Genomic DNA, 21,769 nt, shown 5'->3' with positions numbered 1-21,769 from the left:
AATGAAGCCGCTACAGACATATACGTATATGAATGCATATAGCTACAACTGCAGATGTGACCTCTGTTATTTGGTCAGTTAAATTTATTTGGTTGCCAAACTTTTAAAAATTCGTAAACTTCCTAATAATCGAAACATATATAATTATTTGATAATATTTATAATTTTATTGGTTTGCAGATGAATAATTATTTATATTTATTGTTCAGTAATTTTGAATCTACTAAAACGAGGAGGATCGTAAAGAAAAGAAATAATGTCATCAATTAAAATGTTTGTTGATCGCACGGTCGATATATCGATTCGTTGGCCGTCTTCGATTGCCGCATTGCATCTCACAATCTTCAACCCTGTATCTATGAAATATCGTACCCGATTGATGGTATATTTCTCTTCCAATTTTTTCAAAAACATCAGTATTTCATAATTATCTATATCCTTTCTATCTATTCAAATTTTTCTCGTTCTGGTTTTAGTTAAGAAATATTTATCTATTAATTTCTTACTATTCTTTGTTTCCTCACATTACTGAATATATAACTATAAAAAGTATATATATATATATATATATATATATATATATATACACACGTACACATGCACCTATACATAAATATAAAATATAACGTGTATATTCCATTTGTAAAAAAAATAGTTGCACAATGTGTTATTAAGAAGAATTATATATGATATATTTAGTATTTCAAAGTAATAGTAGAACATTGTTATTTTCTCTTCTCATTAACTGTCCCTAATTTTCATGCTATTTTCATGTCAAAATATAATTTCGAATAGAATTCGAACGTGATCAGGGTACAAGTCAGAAGTTTTACAGTGCTGGCCATAGTGCGCGGCGCTAGTATTGAGCGGCATCCCTTACTAACCGTGTTGAGAATATCAGAAACCAAAATATAGCATCTCTTCAAGTCGGATACTGTCTCTTGTCGTAATGACGATGCGCCCTACGTTCCGCACTTATTCTACGTCCCACCATGTCAGTGACGTAGGTAAATGCGTTCACACGCGAGACATCGCGACGACACATGTGACGTTTCGACGCGCATGAAACGTAGATACGATTCAATTTACGATATCTACTCTAACGACATAGATATATGTAAATCAATTAAAATTATTTCACCTTCCACTCTTCAAACCGTTCGTATTTAACAAACATAATATCTAAAAAAATTTTCTAAATGAAAGTGTTTAATGATATATTCGACTACAAATGCAATTCAATCTGAACATATGTATCAAAGAATGAGCAATTTAGTGGGGCAGAATAACGAAAAAGTAAAGAACGTACGTTTGAAAGTACCATCGCGTATTGAGATGCATACGTAAAATTTCTACTCGATTCTACGGTAATTAAAATACTAATTAAAGAGTCCGTGACTAAAAACCTGGCGAAGCGTATTAAACCACTAATCTGCTCCGTTCAGAAACCGTTCAGTAATACGAAGATATGTATACGTGCGCTTGTGCTTATTAATTGCAGGTACCTTAGCATTTGCATCAGCATCATTATTACATCGTTCGAATTATTTTACACTTGGCATCTTCTACATTACAGTCTGTAACGCGGTATATTCAGCAGCTATAACGTCGATGGCCTCCTTTTAAAGATTTCAAATTTTTCTCCTGCGATAAAGCACGTCTACCTCTTGTATCGTCTGCATAAGAAACATTAATAGATTCCTACTTTAACTTCCTACTTCTTGCGTTCTGCTTAAATCAAACAAAGGTGCCAACTTACTGCCATTAAGATATTACGACGCTTTCTTTATACTCTCCGATACAATTATAATTACATTTTTCATATGCTGATTGAAGATTAACGACTAGTAATTAACAGAATTACATAACTGGCTTCGTTCTCGTTATCCAAAAGTGTTGGACAGTTTACAAAAGGTAATTATCATTGTTTAGCAATGTCTGTCAATATTATATAAAAATATATGAGAAAGATAAGTGATCCCAAAAGCGCAAGTTTAGCCAAGACAGCAGGGCAGGGCGTTCACGAGGCGCCACGACGACGGCGTCTCATCGATCTGACTAGCCGAATACCGCAGCCACTTACAATATACACAGAGCGTATACCAATGCCATAGAAAATCCACGTATCTGCAGAGAAAACTGCCAACTACTGCAAACAGTACGCTTGTGCCATCATAACATTTTTAATCGTCCACTTGTTTCATTTCCTATTTGACAAATTTATTGTCTTTCATATAGAGATAAGTTACTACTTCTATAAAAACTACATACTAATATTCTCATTCTTCTCCCGTTTTACATTTTCCTTTTCTTTCCATAAATGTTCCGTTTAGCAACACTGAAGCATATAACATATAATAAAAGTATAAACATCCCAATAATTTACCAGATATACATAATGAACTAGGAGAAAGGCACAAACATGAAAAAACGATTGTAAAATACTGAATACCTGCATTTTATTGAAATAAATTTCTCTTTCATAATCTCCACGATAATGATAATATAATGTTACCTGTGCTGAACAGTTAACAAACGAAATAGAGCAAACACGGGAAATTAAAAATTACCAAAGCAAATACAATTAAACGAATTAAACAAAAAGAAAGAAAAACATACATCTCCTCAATCAATTTCAAATGATTTATTACAGAGACAAAAATTAAATATATTGTGCATTTGGAAATTGTCATAAATCTTTTTCATGTTACCAACGATTGAAAAATATTCTACAGGGACTTAAAATTTTGAACAATCTTTTCTAAGTAATCAATATATCAAATGATTAATAGTTCTATAGCGTTTTCCTCTTCTTTTTCGACGAACACAGTGCCATCTTGTGCTTAACCGTAAGTTTCAGCTAGTGCAATCATATGATTGTACACTAGTCGTACTGTTCGTGTGTTGTGTAAATCTTAGACGTGAAATAGTGTTTTTAATTATTTAATAATATTATAATTGTACAGCGTCTTAAATACGAACGAATTAAGAATAAAATGGCACGATAGATTTGTATCCATTTTCCTGTACCGTGACAAAGTCATATAGATCTCACGAAAATGACAAGCAAAGATAAAGAGACATTTTGTAAAAAAATGCAGAAAGCCACTAGAGAAATTCATTCAATTAGTGACGCATTAGTAAATGCAAAATTAGCGTTTGGTAAAGCACAATCTTTTTAATTGACGTATCAGTGAAATTTAAATTTTCATTTTTTCATATAGGTTAATAGAAATGACATGTAATATAATATAATATAACAATAAATCCTATATGAATTCTATTAAGCAATGCAATGAATATTTATTCTAAGATCATTGTGCAATAAACTAATGATAGATTACATAAAACTTAAAATCAAATGATATCAAATTAAAAATGACAAATATCGCTGATTTTAAATAGGTATTCTTGCGGATTCTGTATGGGCTGATGGTCTTCTGGTTTTCTATGAAATTTTTCGATATTTGGAACTTGCTATGATCAGGTGCAAACATACAAAAGTAGGATCACTTTTACAGGACGAACTTCGTCGTACCGAGGCGTTTGAACATGATCTTGAATTTTATTTGGGGAAAGAATGGACAAAAAATTACAGTCCTAGGTAAATTCTTTTGTACTATTTTTATATTTCTACGTACATACGTACTTTCAAAAAAGATTAATATGTAATTAATTTACTATCGGTCGCTGAAAATATTTAAAGGCATTCGTGAATCATTGACAAAATCGATAGATCCTCGATCTAAAATTTGGTGTATATTTAATATCTTTTCCAGGGATAGTGTTACCAAATATTTGAACCATTTAAAAGAAATCGAAAATACGGAACCCATTTTACTGATTGCATACATTTATCATCTGTACATGGGCCTTCTAAGTGGTGGGATTATTTTGCGTAAAAAAAGACAGGTTATGCAAAAAATTTGGCCATTTAGAGGATCTCGAACGATTGTTAACAATATTACAGACTTTGGAAACAGTAACATTTATGAACTTAAACGAAATATGCGCGATACTATGAATAATATCGCAGAAACGTTGGACGAAGATACAAAAAATAAACTTATTGAAGAAAGTAAAACGGTGTTTGCATTAAATAATGAGATTATAAGAAGTATAGAAGGTACAAGCACTGTCCTTGTGAAAAAAACGATGTATTTTGTTATCCCTGTTATGATATTTCTTTTAGCCTTTTTTATATCTTTGAAGAAAGTATGATAAATATATATCCGTTTTAAACGTAGATTTTATTTTATTTATATAAGAATAGTTTTTAAGTTTGATTTAGATATCTCTCTTATTAAACATGCGTTCAACACGTGTACATATAAATACTCAACTATGGTGAAACAATCTAGTTATAAAATAAAAGAAATTAAATACCCTCTGTTCATCTTTCAGAGATAGTTTCATAATTTACTAATTTAAATTAAAGCGAAATATACAAGATATTTTATTACATAAAAAATAAGTACCTATCAAGTGAAAGTAAACACATGTATATGTATATTATTTCGTTGATTTCATCACATATCTAAGCGTACTTTTATCGTACTTTTATTTAATATTCTGTTGCATTTCATTATAGTAGTAGGCTGGATATATAATAACAAAAAAAGTCCTTAAATATCTAATAACTAAAAACTAGTGATGTATATACCTTGTACTCTGTTATAATATCTGACAAGATCGTTTGAACACCAAAACCAATATGCTGAGAAACATTTGTGATCTCAAACAAATGTTTAAAATCATATTTAATTATAAATCTTTGTACACTCTATCATCATTTAAACTTATATAAATATTCTAAAAATGTATGCACAAAAAATGTACAACCATCGCGATATAACCCTGCTGAGTATGACTATGTCTTCTAAAATCATTTTAAAATAATTTTATAAACAATCAAGTATTGCTTGTTTGTCAAATTTAAAGTTTGCCCAAGTCATTGAATAATATTCCATAGAATGGTTTTGGGCTTTTACATGATCTATTGGGAAGAAACGCGATGCGTCGTGTTTCATTAGCACAAACGGAGAAGGTATAGTTTTTAAATCTGCTTGCAATTTATTTGCTGCTTTGCCAAATAATAAAGATTTTAAATTTCCATCGGGGAATTCTGCATTCCGAAATTCTCTGGATATTTGATCTGTAAATCAATAAAATTCTTCATTATATTACACAATCTCTTAAGCTTACAACTAGCGCTAATTACAGTATTAAGCACCAAACCTTTCGATTCCATAGTTAGAACTTTAGCTTGAGCTTTATAACTAAATTCATTGCATTTTACAGACTGGATAGCTGGATCCATTAAAAATGAATATGATTGTTGATTTTGTGGACTGTCGGTTAATTGTTTGGCGAGTATGGCTGACGTTTCATCTTCATTCTGATCCCCGAATAGATTACGTTTGATCGCTGCTGTTTTTACATTTTTACAATCATGTACGCTACGTCGATTCCTTGCTGGTGAAGTATTACATTGTCGAAAGTTTTTAACGTCTTTGAAGCTCGGAATATCGTTCTAGAAATAATTTACAGTTACATTAAAATTATTTTCAAAGACATTAACAGAAATAGGCGATTAAGCAACAGATAGTTCAATTACCTGAACAGAATGAGGAAGTAATTGCCGTTTATTCTTTGGAACAGTGTCAACGTCACCCAGAGATTTGTGTCTGTGTCTTCGTATAGTGTTTGCATTTTTCTCACGTAAATGTTTCTCTTGTATCCAACGTCTCATTCTCCTATTTAAAAATTATAATAGCAAAATAGAATTTTTGAAGCACATCTTCATTATACTTTTTATTCTTTTCTAACATCTAAACTAATTGCTTTTTTAACAATGTTGTATATATGAACAAGGACATGACATCATGATATAAAGGATAGTAGATAATAATGTATACATCATGTCAAAATAACTTTTATCTTTTAGGCTTTTGAAATAATTTATTACCTTACAAAAGGAATAACCATGAAAAATGCATTTGGACCAACTCCTGTTTTTACTTTTGGGGTCATATCTTTCTTGTTATTAGGTAAATCAGCAAGAGAGAACCATTCTACATTTTTTATTTCTTTCCTTGTTTTTGGTTGAAATTTCGTATCTTTTTGTACACCACATATTATGTACAATCTTACCAATTGCTCATTTATTACCGATTCAATGTATTCATTTTCATCTATTAAATTTGAAATATCAAAACCAGTTTCTTCCAAAACTTCTCGAACAGCACAACGAGATGGATCTTCATCCTCATTAACTTTGCCTTTAGGAAAACTCCAACTACTTTTTGCCCAATAACTTTGAACAAGTAACACTTTAGTTAAATCTTCGTTCAATACAATCGCTCCAAAGGTTGGAACATTTTGTTTATAATCACGCCATTGTTCAAGAATACTATCTATGTTAGCTACATGAGGTTTTAGAAACGGTATATGAAAAAAAATATGCGTGGCAAATTCTCTCATGCTACATGGTCTCAACTTTGGATTTTCATCTGTACAATAAAAATCCAAATAAAACCAATGAGCTAATTCGATTTGAAAACATATTCGAACTAAATCTTTCCTCTCTTCTTCAGGTACGTTGATAATAAATCGACTGAAAATATCAAAATCCCAAAATACTTTCAATACAGGATGAAACAATGTGAACGAAGTTAAATAATGGTATGAAAAAAATGTTTTTTGAGAATTAAGTGTAAAAATTAACCTGCTTAAATCGTCGAGTATGTCGGATGGTATTGAATGATCCACCATTTCAGGAATTAATCATACAAAAGGAAATTTCAATATTCTCTTTTATAATAAAACTTTGTAATCGCAAAGTACACACACAATCATCGTATATAATCACACTTCAAATGTTAACATAAACTACCTCAATCGAGTTCATTTATACTTCATACCATTCCATTCTCTTTTTCAATTGATTCGCTCTATGATGCCATCTAACCTCCTTTCTGGACATTCCTATACCACGGTCGTATAAAAACATGTTTACAAAATTACGCGAACATGATCCGCAAAATTTGAGAATCAAATATATAATATTTAACAAGTTTAATGATAAATAATATTTCGAATATCCATTCGTAACAACATTTATTTAATTACAATTTAATTTCCAAACTCGTCTAAGAATACAATTAATTTGTATTGCTCTTTTATTTTTTGTAAATCACTTAAAAAGATTCATTTTTTACAAGTGTATATACATACATACATATATATATATGTATGTGTACATAATGTTAATTTATACATTTGTGATATGGTTCACTAATTAATTAGTTTTAATATTTGCTCTAATATATATTCTATGCTCTCATTATTATTTATCACTTTCAAATCCCATATATCTACATCATCCAAATTACATTCAGTTTCTGAATCATCAATACCTGTAAAGTATACTTTATAGTTAATAATGTAAGTACATGCAAATATAATCATAATCAAACTTCCATTGTTTCGTTCAACAATTAATTTTTGTTACCTACCTGGGGTAAACATCCAGCCACGTTTGTTTCTAATTGAATCATCTGATTCAATGCGAATTATTTTACATATATTTTTAAAATTTTCCATAAACCATTGTATATCAGTTTTTCTTCTTGTATCACTTACTATCCATATAGGTTTGCTATATGCTAAAACAAATTGGCATATGATATTGTATAAAATATTAATTTTTAATATAAAATCATTTCGTACCGTTATACATTTCTAGAGCTGCACGACAAAAATAGCCATAATCTTTGTTCCTGATGTTTTCTCCCCATTTTGCCATTTCAAGGCGATAATTTTCTTTGTATTTTCCATCTCCTAAAAGTTGATCGATATCCAGACCAAGAGATTTAGCCCAGTGAAACTTAATTGGTCCAGACAGTCTTATAATTTCACTCTTATCATGTCCAATTCTATTAACAAATAGATCATTCAACATGTTAAATTAACATATTATTATTATTATCACAATCATATTGTTCTGAGTTATTTTATTATGACTAGAAGCTAATCACCTTTCGTGCAAAGCATTTGTAATATAATCTTTCCCAGATTTTCTTTTACCACTGAATAATAAAATTATTTGTGGTTTGAATGTTCCTTTATGGCTTATTTCACGATCATCGGGAATATTGTCAGTCGCCATATTGAAATCGCACTACTTCACTTAAGTATAAATTTGAATATTAAAAGATCGCATAATTGTTCGTTCAAAATATCAAAATTTATTACTTTATATAAATAAACTTACATATATTTATTACAAATGCACAATGCTTATTGACACAACAAATATGTTTCTGATTTCTTCTATTAAACACCCAAATACTTCTAACTACTGATACGAAATGAGAAATTAACATACTTATAGATAAACTTATTTAAATTCTAGGAAGTATAACACAAAATCAAAGTGCACATCCGAAAAAAAAAGAACAATAGCAAAAAATCTTTGAGTGCAAAAGGTTAAATTCAAATGGACATTTTCAAAAAGGTGCAATCTCTACGAGTATAATGCTCGCTTGAATTATATAAAAAGACAGTGGGGAACTTCTTATTAATGGAGTGTATTAATTGAAGAGCTTGGGAGATTGACTGATGGAATCGTTGTGTTCTTTAAGCTTTAAATGACGCACGCAACTATATAGAATTTAGGATCTATCTGTATATTAGTTACGAGTCAGAGAAATATGTTTGTTTAATAGTTTTTAAATTTTTTTTATTACAATAAAATCATATATATATACAGGAAAGTTATTTTTTAGCTTCACGAAGAGCCTTACGTTTCTCTGCCCTCTTCAATTGTTCTTTGGGTTTTAAATTGTGCTTCTTCGCAAAGCGTTGGTTTCTCAAGAATTTTAAATCCATCTAAAAAAATGTCAAATGTCATGAAGTTATATTTTGATTAATATAAACGATGTTACCGATAAAACAAATCTTAAAATCACAAGAGGAATTTCTTGATAACATAACAAGCAATTAGAGATTCTGTTTATGATTAAAAAAGAAAAAACTATTATTATTATTTAATAAATTTAAATCTTACACCAAGCGTAGATTCATGCCTGTAACGTTTTGGTTTTTTGATACCATTACGATGAGCTTTACGATCTACAAACCAGAAAGAACCAGGTAATGTTACATTTCCTATTTTACATTTTAAGATAAATGAATTTCACTTTTCATGCTTCATAATTATTTACACTTACTTTGATTATGATTGGTATGATTCTTGGATTTTGCCATTTTTCTCTGTTAATCAATCTAGAAAAATAATAGCTTTAATCAGTTACAACATAAAATGTCATAAACAACCTTTGAGGTTAAGAGTTTCTTTGAAAATAGGATTATATTCTGTCATGAATTGGGAAAAAAGACTACGAGAAATTAATACAAAGTATTTTTACTCAATTGTAAAAAATAATATAATAACATAGTTATGTCATTTACATAGAAGATGATTTAGATATAATAAATTTATAACAAACCTACGGGAGTTCTTCCACGCGTGCTTGAAAGCGGAAGTCTAAAGTGAAAAGAGACAGGTTCGTAGTGTGAGAACGACACTAGCGCCAAATATACATATTTCTCTTGCGCTATTTCTTTTCCTTCTTTCTTTAAAGTTCAATTTAATAACATATGGTCTTCAAAAACGATAAATGAGAAACGTAATAATATTAAATATATTTAGTTATTTTAATATCTTTATAGTACATAACATTTTTTTAACGAAGTTGACAATGGCTTAGTTAAAGCTGAATTGTAATACTTTAAAGTGTTCTTTGAAACAAGTAACATTTAAACATTATAAAACATTTTATACGCATGATCATTTTCTATTTTATACAGATATATTTTCATATTAATATATTCACTACTTATGTGAAAAAACACAGACTAGCATTAGGACTAGCGGCACAGCGGTTTATAATATTTTATATTATATATCACTTTGTTATTTACAGTTATTTAATGCTTCAATTCTCTAAACAAGCGCACGTATGCTAAAATATATGTATACTAAACAGTAAAATAATGTTATCATTTATGAAATACAATATTAAAATAAAAAAGTCACTGGTGTATTAATATATAATTACACTAAGTACAATAGTAAACAGTCCTGCTAAAATAAATATTATATATTTATTTATGATGCTTTGTACTTTGTCATTTAATGACCATCTTTTATTGATGCATGTGAATATGTGTGCATATGTCTCAGAGGTCACATGTATGTACATGTTCATTGATATGTTAACTAAATCGTTACTTTTTACACAAAATTATTTTCAATATAATATTTACAAAAACAAATATAAATAAATGTAATATATTTGTTTCGTTATATTAACGCTTTAAATAAATGTTAGAATTAATAATAATTACATCACATATCTAGTTACTAGTTTGTTTCAAACAAACTTTTCTCATAAAATATAGATACGCTGCAAGTCTGTAAGTCCGATTAATATAAAACTCGTACTTAGTATTTACGTAACATGTACATATCTTTATAAGTTATGAAATGCTTGAATAAATTATGAGATAGAATAATTCATAGACCTGAAACTTTTCTTTGTAATGTAATCCAATCCATGATTTTTTGTTGGAGTTTTCTCTTCTGTAATAAAACTTCAGCAGCTTTTTGAAACTTTTCTTCATTTCTACGTATATACATTCTTGCATCTTGTTCTAGTTGATTGATTTTCTCAGGACGTATTTCTACCATCGACAACATCTCCGTTAAATATGGATTGAATCGGAAGTAAACGTTTTCCGGCAGCAGATCGTTCAACATAATATGCACAGCTACACGGTATATTAAACGTTATTGACGTGTAAGTATATGTTCAATTCAAATAGTAAAATAAATATGTTAGAAGTTATTATGCAAATTAATACCTTCGGTATCTGTCGCGCTATCCAAAATTTTATAAAACTTGTCTTTCCAACTTGAAATCGCTATTTCTGTCGCTTTGCTGTTGTCACAAATTTGATTTGGCGTGCGACCAGTTCCGAATGAAACCACACAATGAATTGGATTATTTGGCCATAATTCTTTAGCTTCATGTAATGCGACTGCACATGGATTGTTTACCAGTATACCTGCATAAAATTAGAGTATTTGAACACTTCACTGTCAGTCTTGTTTTATATGGTTAGGGTTAGGGTTAGGGTTAGGTTTGAAATCTTCAATGATTATGAAATACATTGATATGTACCTCCATCCTGATGAAGGTATCCACCACATTTAAATTCTTCAAAATAACTAGGCGCTGCTGCAGATGCTCTAATAGCTTCCCACAATCTATGTTTATGAGATCCTAGATATAAACTTTCGACTTTATGAGGTAAAGTATAATTTCTGAATACATAGGCCATTACACGTTCTTGGTTTACAACGGCAGATATAGCTGAAAACTAAAAAAAAATAGCTATTGTATCATAGATGGAAGATTTTTTACTTTCAACAATTCTCAATAAAGTAATGCAATATTTTGTTTATAAATAAGAAATAACACACATACTTTTGGACCAGCAGGATCATGAACTGTTTTTATAAGAACTTTGTCTCCTATATTCTCTTGCAGTAATTTTTCCCAGAGCGCTGTATCATAATATCCATGGCTCCATACCAAATTACTCGTACCTTTTATTGCACTTTGAGTAAACACTTTAGTACTTAGTTCCTTGTATAATTCAGATATTTGAAACAATGATTTTCGTTTATGTCCACCTGTAGACAATATTATTAGTAAACTATATGTAAAATGACAAATGGTAAATAACATTAAATTTTAAAAATAGATGTTGATGATTATTGTAATCAAACAAGCATACTATATACATACCTAAAGCAGCAGCAAGAATAGCTCCTGTACTCACACCACATATGTAATCAAACAGTTCATGAGTTTTCTTGCCTGTCAATTGCTCAAGTTTTTTTAACATTTCTATAACTAATACTCCACGCACACCCCCACCATCAATGGAAAGAATTCTAATACCTCTGCCAGGCAAGGGTTCAGTATAACCCAATACTGCTAATGCTTCTCTAATAGATGCTGTGAAGTTTAAAAGCATTCAGGATACTCTTCCTCGTATAGTTAACAAGATAATGTCTTTAAATCATCGTATACCTTTTGTTTGTTCATCTTTAACCTTTCGTCTAGTTTTAAGCAATACTCTTATCGCTCCTCCTTTAATCGCATAATGTCTAGCTTCTGGATATTGATCAATGTGTGCTAATAAATCTTCGATCCTTCTCCAACGTGAAGCAGTTGATTCAGCAGTTATTATACTATTCAAGACATGATTTGTTCTAGACGCAATACTGTGTTTTGGTATATCTTTGTGAATATTTACTTTCCACTTTGGTGGTACAACTAATCTGGCTGTTTTACTTTGTACAGAATTAAATATCAGTGCACCAAGAAACTCAGAAATAATTTGTGATACTGCTTTGTTTTGAAGTTTACTCTCTTGTATATTATCTTCATGAATTTGCTAAAAGAATCGTAGAATATAAGGAAAATAAGATCTTTGAGTATGTCGCATATTATCCAAAATATATTACTTACCTTTTTACATCGAACAGAGCTGGTAGTTAACGTCTCTTCTTCTGGAACATTCAGTATTACCTTCTCTTTTTCTATTTTACTAATGTCGCCTTGTTTTGTATCTAAATCATTATTATTCTTCATATGTTTTGAAAATTCAAGTGCTGACAACTTCTTCAAAGTATTTATTTGTGAATATGTTACTCTTTGTAGAAAATCTAACCAATATTTGGAGAAGATAATTTGCAAATTTTTATCATAACCAGCTTTGTTTAAATAATCTTTCAATTGCGATAAAATCTTCGAGTGATTTTGCATGGACATCTTCATTTTCCACAAAGTATGTAAACGATTTAATAATTTATTTTTATCAACACTTCCACTATAACCTTTACCCGTAGCACTATCTGTCAACTGTCTGTAAGTACAAAGAATTAAACATTTATGTATTTATCGCGAGAGCAACAATTAACAATATAAATAATTAATAAATATACTAAGTAAGTATAATTATAAATAAGTAATCAATCAACATGTTTTCATGTTACGTACGATTGTTCATAAAATGATAAAAATAATTAACTTTAGCGAGTAAGTTGTACACACTACAAAATATGATGCAAAATGATTTGGTAATTGCTTAAATTAGATGACGAATTTTTGCGAAGCAAACTCATTGGACAAGTGCAACTATTATTAATTTAACTTTATACATTAAAGCACAAACACAAGCGCATGTGCGTCATGTTATATAAATAACAAAATGGTACAATTAAGACTGGGAAAGGAACTAGAAAGATAATTTTTTAGTTATGATAATTCTTGAACGAAGAAATACAACTTAACGTTCCATAGTTTACCTTGACAAAAGGAGAAACTTTTGATAATATTTCACACTGTAATAATATGTTATAACATTTCGTGTCATTCTTGATTTGTTTCGTTGTATGAACGATGAGAATATGGGAATGATAAAAGTTTATCACACTAGCGATTATCGATTTGCTGAAAATTTTGCAAAACGATTCGTAAAAATTGCTGATACCGATTTCCTTTTCTGCAATAGTTTTAACTAATGTCACTTCGTTATTACGAGTTCATTTACCGAATCATCTTGAAATACTAAATAGACAATAGCTGATTCTACTTATATAAAGAACTGCTGACGCAGTTAGAGGGGCTCGTTTTGTAAATAATATGGCCCGATACCAGCCCACCAATAAGATTTGTTGATAACCATGTACCAACTTGACTCTCCAATATCAATACACCGACGAGGATAAGTGCCGCATGTTACCAATATTGTTTACATCTTTGTTTACGATCTTTGCACGTAAACATAATAGTGTTTATGTTACAGGTCTGGGTAATTGTACGCGAAATGCATTCCGCGATCAATTGATGAGAACAGCGATGAATGAAAGCATTTAGACATTGTTTTTGTTTATCATCGGTGAGCCATAAAGTTTATTCAACTTCCATGCTTTATTGTTCTTCAAATTCATAACAAAATTCATTAATGAATTGTTTATTAACTTTTCTTTTCAACTACTATTTAAGCAGTAACATAATATCGCAACTAGGGAATATAACTATTTTAAATCGTACGACAGTAGCGCTCTTATGATGGAATGATAGAATTATATTAAAAGTTTGAATTCGTCAGCTCTAAAACAATATATATTTTTAGAATATTTTCGTTTATTACTTAGTACAAACTGTGCTAAGACGTCCAAAGAATATCTTTTTATCTCGACGTAAAGATGGTAAGAAGCGAGCAATAAATAAGACATGTCTTACGACTGTATAAAATATTAATACTTTATTTTCCATTCGAGTGTGCGTCACACTACGCACTGTGGGATATGTACAAAGTTTGTCGTACCGAAGCTTTCACTTTCGCCTGGTACAACCAATCGCGCACCTATCGATTAAAAATCATATTTTTACGTGCTAGGTTTAAAAAGTAACGCATAAGTGTGATTGTTACATCCATCTTGATTTTTCATAACTCTTTGTTTTCATTCTTCTGCACACTCTTTCGCCGTGAGTGAGATTTAAAAAAAAAAAAAAAGCTACACATGCTGTTTCGAGCGGTGTATGCGGTGTCTGAGGTATATCAGTGGTATGTCTATTGCGTTGCTTTACTGCGAACGAAAAAATCGGGGAAAACAACCGACGAAATCTACGAAATGAGAAAACAACATATGTAATAGTATGTATAGCGATCGATGCGAGTTCGTCATTGAGCGCGTGCACTATTATTTTCGTCCGTTGAATCTGGCAGTGAATCCTCGTTAAAGAGGAAAATTGAGCTTCAATCTCTTCTTGGTACGAGCTTCGAACGTGTCTATTGATATACGCGGAGCGTGGCTAAGATTAGGATTGCTGAGAGGAAGCGTAATCACGTGACGTTGAATGAAGCGAAACTCTGTACTCGCATCGAACGAAGGAAAAAAAAGAAAAGAACATAATCGGATTCTCGCGTGTTCCACGATTATTCGTGGAAGAAGGAAACAAATTAAAGAATTTCCGTGGCGCTAGATTATTTTTCGTTCGGTGATATTAAAGAAGGAAAAGAGTGTCGCAAGCTCGTCGTGTTCTTACTAAGCTAAAACAGGGGCGGAATAACGGGGTTGTTCGACTGGAACGAGACGCGATTTAGGAACAGGCTCGCAACCTAGGATCACAGATCTCCGAACAGTTCTATTTTATGACAAGTGCAACTACTTCACCATCGTTTCGGGTTTTCTTCTTCGCTTTTGGAAATTATTTTACTACGTATTTTTATACATGCTTATATCTATACTGTTAATAATTTGCCCTTTTTTAGGATTCGTCCATTCGTAATTACGCGATACATAGTGTTATTATGTAACAAAATAACGAAGAATATTGTGTAAATGAAGCAAATAAATGTCGATGCAGATTTATATCAAAAAACTAATATAATGGTAAAACACCAAGAGACACGAATCTCGAAAAATTAACGTAAATAAATTCGATATTATAAGAACTTTAATAAATCAATCTAAATGCCACGTACACATACAGGGACCTTTAAAACGAAACAGAAAGTTTCTTCACAAAAGATCGTTTAAAATCGATGCGAATAACTATTTTCACGGATCCCAAATCGAAAAAGGAAATAAAAGACAAATTAGAAGACGACTATGTAAACATATGTAATGTCCTACTACGCATATAGCCAATATACTATTAATAAAATAAAGGCCCATAAAAGAACCACCACGATAAATTCCACAATTAAATACGATTCTATACGTTTCTAGCAAACGGATTTAAACAAAGTAACGTTCTTAGTTTTCCTCCGGAATTCCTTCGAAATTTATAAATTTCCTCGAAGAACTTTAACTTCTAGCTAATATAATATAAAATAATAATTTCGAATGGACGATTGGCGAAAAAAAGAGGCAAACTTTGAAGAAGTATTTCTTCAAACCTCGAATTTCGATCGAACGTACAAGAAAATCTGGGACCCTGCATCAAGGCACCGTCATTTTCGGTTTACAATTGCCCGATGTAGCTCCGATGCGTCCCTCCCCCGTCTCTCGACAATGATCCCATTCTTCCAAGGTACACAATGATACGTGTTTAAAATATACAAATATATATGTACATATACGTATATACATTTATTTGTATATATACGATACATAGTATACGATATATATACAGATACATGTATATATTAGAAGTGCGTGCACAGAGAACGCATTATCGTACGCTAGTAGTACAAGTATGAAAAAGGTCAGCCATGCGTACACCAGACTGCATATCATTTGCTTTTTCTTTCTTTCTTCTCTTTTATATTATTCGATCTCTCTCTACGTTGTACTAGGATTTGGTTACTTGAAGAGTATGTTACTAACTAGGTTTCGTTCTGTGGCACTGGGCTATTTCTGCCATTTTCTTGCGTTCTGTTTTTTTTTTTTTTTTCTTTATCGTTTTCTTACTTCTTAGTCGGAATGCGCAGATTGATTTTCATTGAGAGCGGACGAAACGCGTGTACCTCTTCCCGCCCTGTTCTCCTCTTAGCAAGTTCCTCTTTTTATTCTCTTCGTAGGATAGGTTCGTTTCGTTCATTTTTCAAGTTCGAGGGAAGAAGAGGAACTCGCGTTCCCCGAACTCCGGTCTCCCCCTCTTTTTCTCTCCTTTACTCTACTCGACGCATTTTAAGTACTAATGGGTTCGTAGATTATTTATCTTTTTACTATTTCCTTTTTGTTTCTTTTTCGATGAACATTGGACGCTAGCCTCAACTACTGTCGTTTGAGCTGTTTCCATTTTCACGACATTAGACATTGGGATTTATATTATTTTCTCTATTTTTATCGTTTTGGTTTTGCGTCGGATAATATTCTGCTTCAACTACTTGGCAATCTAATTATACGTACATACAGCGTAGATTAAGGAGGATAGATCGATTAAACGTTTATATTTTGTCTTCTAAAAGGGAGTTTATGCGTATAATAACGTTAAATACGTTGGATGAACGATAGTAGTTGAGGTTCAACACTTCTGGTGCTGTGGATCTGTGCGATGAGAATCTTTCTTTTTGGTATTTCTTTTTCTTTCTTTTGTTCCTTTTTTTTTCTTTTTGTGGTTTGGAGTTACAAATTTGGAAAGGGGTGATTTATGTACAAAGACCTAAATTCGAAAATTTCCCTTTAATCGTTCTAATTTTAAGAATTTTACGCATTTCGAATAACAATCGATGACTTTATAAAATACACGGATATCAAATTTCATTGTTTTCGAGTATTCAAATTCTTATTTAGACTACCTTGTCCTAATTAGTAATTGAGACGTGTTACATCTTCTGATTTTGTACTTTGAATCTTTCTTCCAAATGCCTGTTTCTCGAACGAACACGAAAAAGACATTCGCTATAATATATAAATGAAATTTCTATAAAATCTCATTCAGCGGTTCCATGCACATCTAGCAAACCCACAGAATAAAAATCACAGCACCAAAATAGTTCAATTATTAGACAACGTTTAAACGTCCGATTCTACTCGTATTTAAACTCCTCGTCCAATTTCTCTTTCTCGATTCTATCGCACTGCCACGTTACTCGACACTCTATCTTACACGGACTACTGTGTTAACTTTTAATAGTACGCCTCGTATAGCTTTCCTACATATTTACAATCGCGGTTTTGGGAGAAGAATAGCCAAATGCAGAGTGCTGGTTTCGAGCGTGCAAATGTTAGACTGACTCGGTTTAACTATCAAAGTAATCCTTTTATCAAGTTCTTTAAAAAAAAAAAAAAGAAACTCAAGGATCAGCAGAAATTATTTTAGCCTGTCTGGTGCACAGACAGTAGAAATTCCATACTAATTCGCTATTTTGTCATTTCTGCGATGTTTTCTTTAATAGAACGAATAGCATCGCGCGTGATAGTTATACGATACATGCTACAAGAAGCCATCGTAAATCAGCTTTATGATATGCATAATAATATGTATTTACATATTAATATATCAAAAAGAGTTAAAAAGATGTAATCTGAAATGCATATACCAGCAGATTCGACGGTAAAAAGTTATTTATAAATCTTTTTTGGAATTTCGAAACCCTCTGGTTACGCCGTTGAAGCTTTTCTTCCCCATTTTTTCCTTTTTTTTTCTTTCTTTTCTGCTTACGAAAAATTCGGCACACACGCATGTACACGCACGTATAACCCACACATCCACACACCGCGCATCATCGAGCGTTCACAAATGCACATCGGGCGTGGCACAACCGATCTTAGGAACCGAGTGGAATAAGCGACGGGTTGTGCCGCAGCTCCCGGAAGGAAAAAACACATTTGGATTAACAATTATTGTAAACGTAAATACAAAAAAACAAAAGGGAACTATATTTTCCTTTTTCTATCTACTACTCTAAAACGCTTCCCTATTCCATTCGACATCTCGCTGTAATAAACTCGCACGCGCGATCAACGTTTTCCCTTTCTTCGTACTCCTCCTCCTTTCTCTCGTATCATACTATCTCTCTTCACTCGCGCGCAAGCACACACCTCGTGTATATATAATGTGTACATATATATATAACTTTTCTCGTATGTATACCTATGTACAAAACACTACATGACTGGATTTGACTATATGAACTTTTTATTCCTTGTTTTCTGTATTTCTTCTCTCCCCTCTTTTGCTTTTCTTTCCTCTTCTTTCTAGCCTTATAGAAAAGAATCGGTCCGCATTTTGTTGTTCTTTCTTTAACGGTTTTCTCTAATTTTCTAAACGATACACGAAATTGGCGCGATAGCTTCGTCGTCCGGCTACTAAAAGTTAAGTGTACAATTCTATTGCGAAATAGATGCACAAAGCGTATTGCATAGCCTTCCCTCAACGGCACGCCTTCCGGTCTCCTCTTTTCTAATTCTACGTCTGGTCTCTGTTCTCCTTCGACCATCATCGAAATTATCGTCGAAGCGTTTCGTATCTCTTGCTACTTTTCGGGTCTCTCTCGAAGATGCTACTAGAATCGCATGTTTTATTCTTTTTATTCGTTTTATTTCTCACGTTCGAGTAATCTCAGTGTCTCTCTTTTAACGATACATTTGTCTCTTTCTTCTTTTAACAAGATTTAACCGTTGAGTTTTAAATTACACGCAGTTTACTTTTGTTCCTTTTTCCTCCGATACTCGTCGATCTGTTATTAACCTTTCGCAGATCAGTTTCTTTTCTTCTTTTCCAGCCTCGAATTAACGCGAAGCGAATCCGATCGAAAGCTGACATTATCGTGAAAGTTGCCGAACGTTTCAATATCGTATGCAGAAAGAACATTGCATGATAATTACGTGAATGTTTCGGGCGGGGAGGGGGGGGGGGAATGGAGAGACAACGAAGCGAGAATGGAGTACACGCTCGTGTCTCGCGATTCCTTCTATTTTGTATAACATTCGATACTTAAATAAACGACGCTCAAATATTTCACATTCGACTTACATTCCTAGTCAAACGATTTACTCTTACTTGCTACCTTTCCTTGCACCAACGAACATCTTTCTGCAAAATGAAATCTAACTTTCAAAGGGCTAAATTATCGAATCATTGTCTCGAACGGAAGTATAAAAAACAGTTCAGACTTTTTCAAGTTCCGCATCTTCGATCGATCTACGTTCCATGCTGCAACGCCAATAGAGGGCGTTCAATCCCAAAAGAAAAAATAAAATAAAAAAGTATTATAATAATAAAAGAAAAAAGTCTCGGAAAACTCTAGATCATGATACGAGACGACACGTAGTCTCTGTCAATGAATTGAGAACAAAACCAATTCCGATGCCTTGAACGATCGGATGCACACGGATATTCGCGAATAAAAACGCGTACAACTAAATAACAAAGGGGGCCCATCGAGACCTTGGACCCTCGCGCTCGCTATCCGACCCTCTGCATATACATACGCATATATGTATACACACATACATACACACACGCGAGCACACACACACATGCATACATATATATATTTTATATATATATGTGTATATATATATATATAAATTGTGCACGCGGAATTACGATTCGTTTTGGGACAACGCCTCGGCATTGATCGTTGCTCGATCTCCGAGTAAAAACTATAACGTATATTCGATAGCTTTATCTAGATAGATCGACTAAAACTGTTTCGTGTTTTTCCATCGATCACGTGCTCTCACCGCCAGTCGAGCCCACGAAAGATAGCGCTCCTTCGCTCGCAAGTCGCTCAACGATCAGCGAACAATCGAACGTGCGTTCGAAGGGAAGTGGTTGTTTAAAAAAGAAAAGAAAAACGTCCCTAGTCCCTCGATGTCCCGCGTTTGGGTTTACGAATCTTCGCGATGAATCTACAGAATCCGTACAGAACACTAAAATATCGAACACGTTTCGAGATCTGTCTCTCTTTCTTCGAAGACGATTCCGTTCACAGTGGTGACGAAGGGAAACCAAACGACGATTCGGTCGAGCAAACACAACGTATTTTATATATCTATGTGTCTTTCGCACGCGCCTGTGCGCGTTGTATGCTCTTTGCGTTTCAAGAATTTTCTCGCGCGTTCTTCAGCTCGAACTTTGCCTCGTCCCTCTTGATTCTCTTCGTGGCCGTGGGTCCCTCAGCGTCGTTGTCGTTGTCGTCGTCGCTGCTGGGCATCGCTCGCTCCTCGGCCTCTAGGCTCAGCAGAGAGTCACCCTGGCCAGAGTTTCCCTCAGCGGCGTCTCTCAAAAATGGACGTCCCTCACATCGGTCGGCGTGCCCGCCTTCTCGTGTTCCAGGATCTTCTCCTGGCTGGTTATCTCGTCCCCCAGAGGCCTCTGCGACGTGCCCGAAAGAGATGATCCGGTCACCTGATGGCCGTTCCCGCCGGTACCGTCGGCACCCACCGCTTCAGATACCATCTCTTCGATTTGCTCCAGGCAACCTTGCAGGTAGTCCTGAAAGAAGAGGAAACATCGATCGGTCTTATAATTGGCTTCTTAGATACGGCTCTAATATTTCAATCAGGGGCATTCTGAGAAACGTAGCGGGTCGGACAGGTTATCCTGGGAATCGAGATTGATAGATTTTGCGGAATATAATGATTATAAGTTACAGAACGTAATACTTGTTACGATTCTTGTTAGAAATTAGAAAGAAGGCGATCGATTTATGAATCGTTAGGGAATTTCGTTGCACGGCCGAAGGAACAGGAACGCGTAAGATAATTCGATTAATTAATCGAGCTAGCGTGTAATTTTGATCGACAAGAGAAAGTTCCAAGAAGCAGTTTGAGAGATGGTTCGCGAATCCAGCCAAGACGTCGCGCAAAAACGTGCTGATGAGCGGAGTGTAGCAGGTGTCGGGCACATGTTTACGGGGAAAAAAGTCACAGCGTGACGGGAAAGGGAAAAGACGATTCGAAACACGCGCAGACTATACATTCATAATGCGTCGAGTGCAAATAAAGTGCACGCGTGAATGGCTCGGCATGGGGTCTACGTCCTGTAAGCGCAATATTTTCGACGACCACATGTGTTTAGAAGCAGGAAGGAACGTATACCAAGAACTATGTTGGCCACCTGCCCCTCTGTTCATTCATAATCTCCAACCGTCCAGATTCGAACCAAAGCGAAAACCAACCTCTCCACGTGGTTTTTTAAACGTTTGTCTTTTATATTTGTAA

The 21,769-nt window shown here is 33.1% G+C and overlaps 6 protein-coding genes across 10 annotated transcripts in view; 1 reads left to right on the top strand and 5 right to left on the bottom strand.

The window, feature by feature from the left end:
• The first annotated feature begins 2,860 nt into the window (after window positions 1-2,860).
• Window positions 2,861-4,246, top strand: Ho (heme oxygenase). Its single transcript, XM_033340465.2, has 3 exons — window positions 2,861-3,162; window positions 3,406-3,604; window positions 3,780-4,246. The coding sequence occupies exons 1-3, from the start codon at window positions 3,060-3,062 to the stop codon at window positions 4,219-4,221; spliced, it is 744 nt and encodes a 247-aa protein (XP_033196356.2). The 5' UTR covers window positions 2,861-3,059; the 3' UTR covers window positions 4,222-4,246.
• Window positions 3,396-6,966, bottom strand: DCP2 (decapping mRNA 2). The gene is made up of 5 exons (XM_033340450.2): window positions 6,728-6,966; window positions 5,969-6,616; window positions 5,618-5,756; window positions 5,239-5,533; window positions 3,396-5,155 (listed from the first exon to the last, which is right to left on the bottom strand). Exons 1-5 carry the CDS (start codon window positions 6,772-6,774, stop codon window positions 4,902-4,904), a joined length of 1,383 nt encoding a protein of 460 aa, XP_033196341.2. The 5' UTR covers window positions 6,775-6,966; the 3' UTR covers window positions 3,396-4,901.
• Window positions 6,967-7,102: 136 nt separating this feature from the next.
• Pmvk (Phosphomevalonate kinase) lies at window positions 7,103-8,433 on the bottom strand. 2 transcript variants are annotated; one of them, XM_076623830.1, is made up of 5 exons: window positions 8,276-8,433; window positions 8,040-8,190; window positions 7,732-7,937; window positions 7,518-7,667; window positions 7,103-7,430 (listed from the first exon to the last, which is right to left on the bottom strand). In XM_076623830.1, the coding sequence occupies exons 2-5, from the start codon at window positions 8,168-8,170 to the stop codon at window positions 7,297-7,299; spliced, it is 621 nt and encodes a 206-aa protein (XP_076479945.1). In that variant the 5' UTR covers window positions 8,171-8,190; window positions 8,276-8,433; the 3' UTR covers window positions 7,103-7,296. The 2 variants fall into 2 exon arrangements, with proteins under 2 accessions (XP_076479945.1, XP_033196369.1); XM_033340478.2 differs by having other exon boundaries at window positions 7,103-7,418; window positions 8,276-8,431.
• A 284-nt stretch (window positions 8,434-8,717) lies between these two features.
• On the bottom strand, window positions 8,718-9,599 carry RpL29 (ribosomal protein L29). Of its 2 annotated transcripts, none has more exons than XM_033340486.2 (4): window positions 9,513-9,599; window positions 9,234-9,288; window positions 9,071-9,135; window positions 8,718-8,892 (listed from the first exon to the last, which is right to left on the bottom strand). In XM_033340486.2, exons 2-4 carry the CDS (start codon window positions 9,268-9,270, stop codon window positions 8,779-8,781), a joined length of 216 nt encoding a protein of 71 aa, XP_033196377.1. In that variant the 5' UTR covers window positions 9,271-9,288; window positions 9,513-9,599; the 3' UTR covers window positions 8,718-8,778. The 2 variants fall into 2 exon arrangements, with proteins under 2 accessions (XP_033196377.1, XP_033196388.1); XM_033340497.2 differs by having other exon boundaries at window positions 9,517-9,584.
• A 102-nt stretch (window positions 9,600-9,701) lies between these two features.
• Window positions 9,702-13,759, bottom strand: LOC117160041 (calcium-independent phospholipase A2-gamma). 2 transcript variants are annotated; one of them, XM_033340437.2, is made up of 8 exons: window positions 13,448-13,759; window positions 12,609-13,005; window positions 12,168-12,534; window positions 11,880-12,092; window positions 11,556-11,764; window positions 11,250-11,448; window positions 10,930-11,133; window positions 9,702-10,836 (listed from the first exon to the last, which is right to left on the bottom strand). In XM_033340437.2, the coding sequence occupies exons 1-8, from the start codon at window positions 13,513-13,515 to the stop codon at window positions 10,583-10,585; spliced, it is 1,911 nt and encodes a 636-aa protein (XP_033196328.1). In that variant the 5' UTR covers window positions 13,516-13,759; the 3' UTR covers window positions 9,702-10,582. The 2 variants fall into 2 exon arrangements, with proteins under 2 accessions (XP_033196328.1, XP_076479937.1); XM_076623822.1 differs by lacking the exon at window positions 13,448-13,759 and adding an exon at window positions 13,140-13,294.
• Window positions 13,760-14,383: 624 nt separating this feature from the next.
• Window positions 14,384-21,769, bottom strand: part of CycD (cyclin D) — a 140,342-nt gene continuing 132,956 nt past the window's right edge. For both annotated transcript variants that reach the window (XM_076623823.1, XM_033345821.2), the window contains one exon: window positions 14,384-21,041. In XM_076623823.1, the coding sequence (XP_076479938.1) occupies window positions 20,829-21,041 (213 nt within the window). In that variant the 3' untranslated portion in view covers window positions 14,384-20,828. The remainder of the gene's footprint in view (window positions 21,042-21,769) is intronic.

The sequence above is a fragment of the Bombus vancouverensis genome, chromosome 13, assembly GCF_051014615.1.
Source record: "Bombus vancouverensis nearcticus chromosome 13, iyBomVanc1_principal, whole genome shotgun sequence".
Classification (NCBI taxonomy): Eukaryota; Metazoa; Arthropoda; class Insecta; order Hymenoptera; family Apidae; genus Bombus; species Bombus vancouverensis.
The sequence above is the reverse complement of the archived record's forward strand: the minus strand, read 5'-3'. Positions and strand labels throughout refer to the sequence as shown.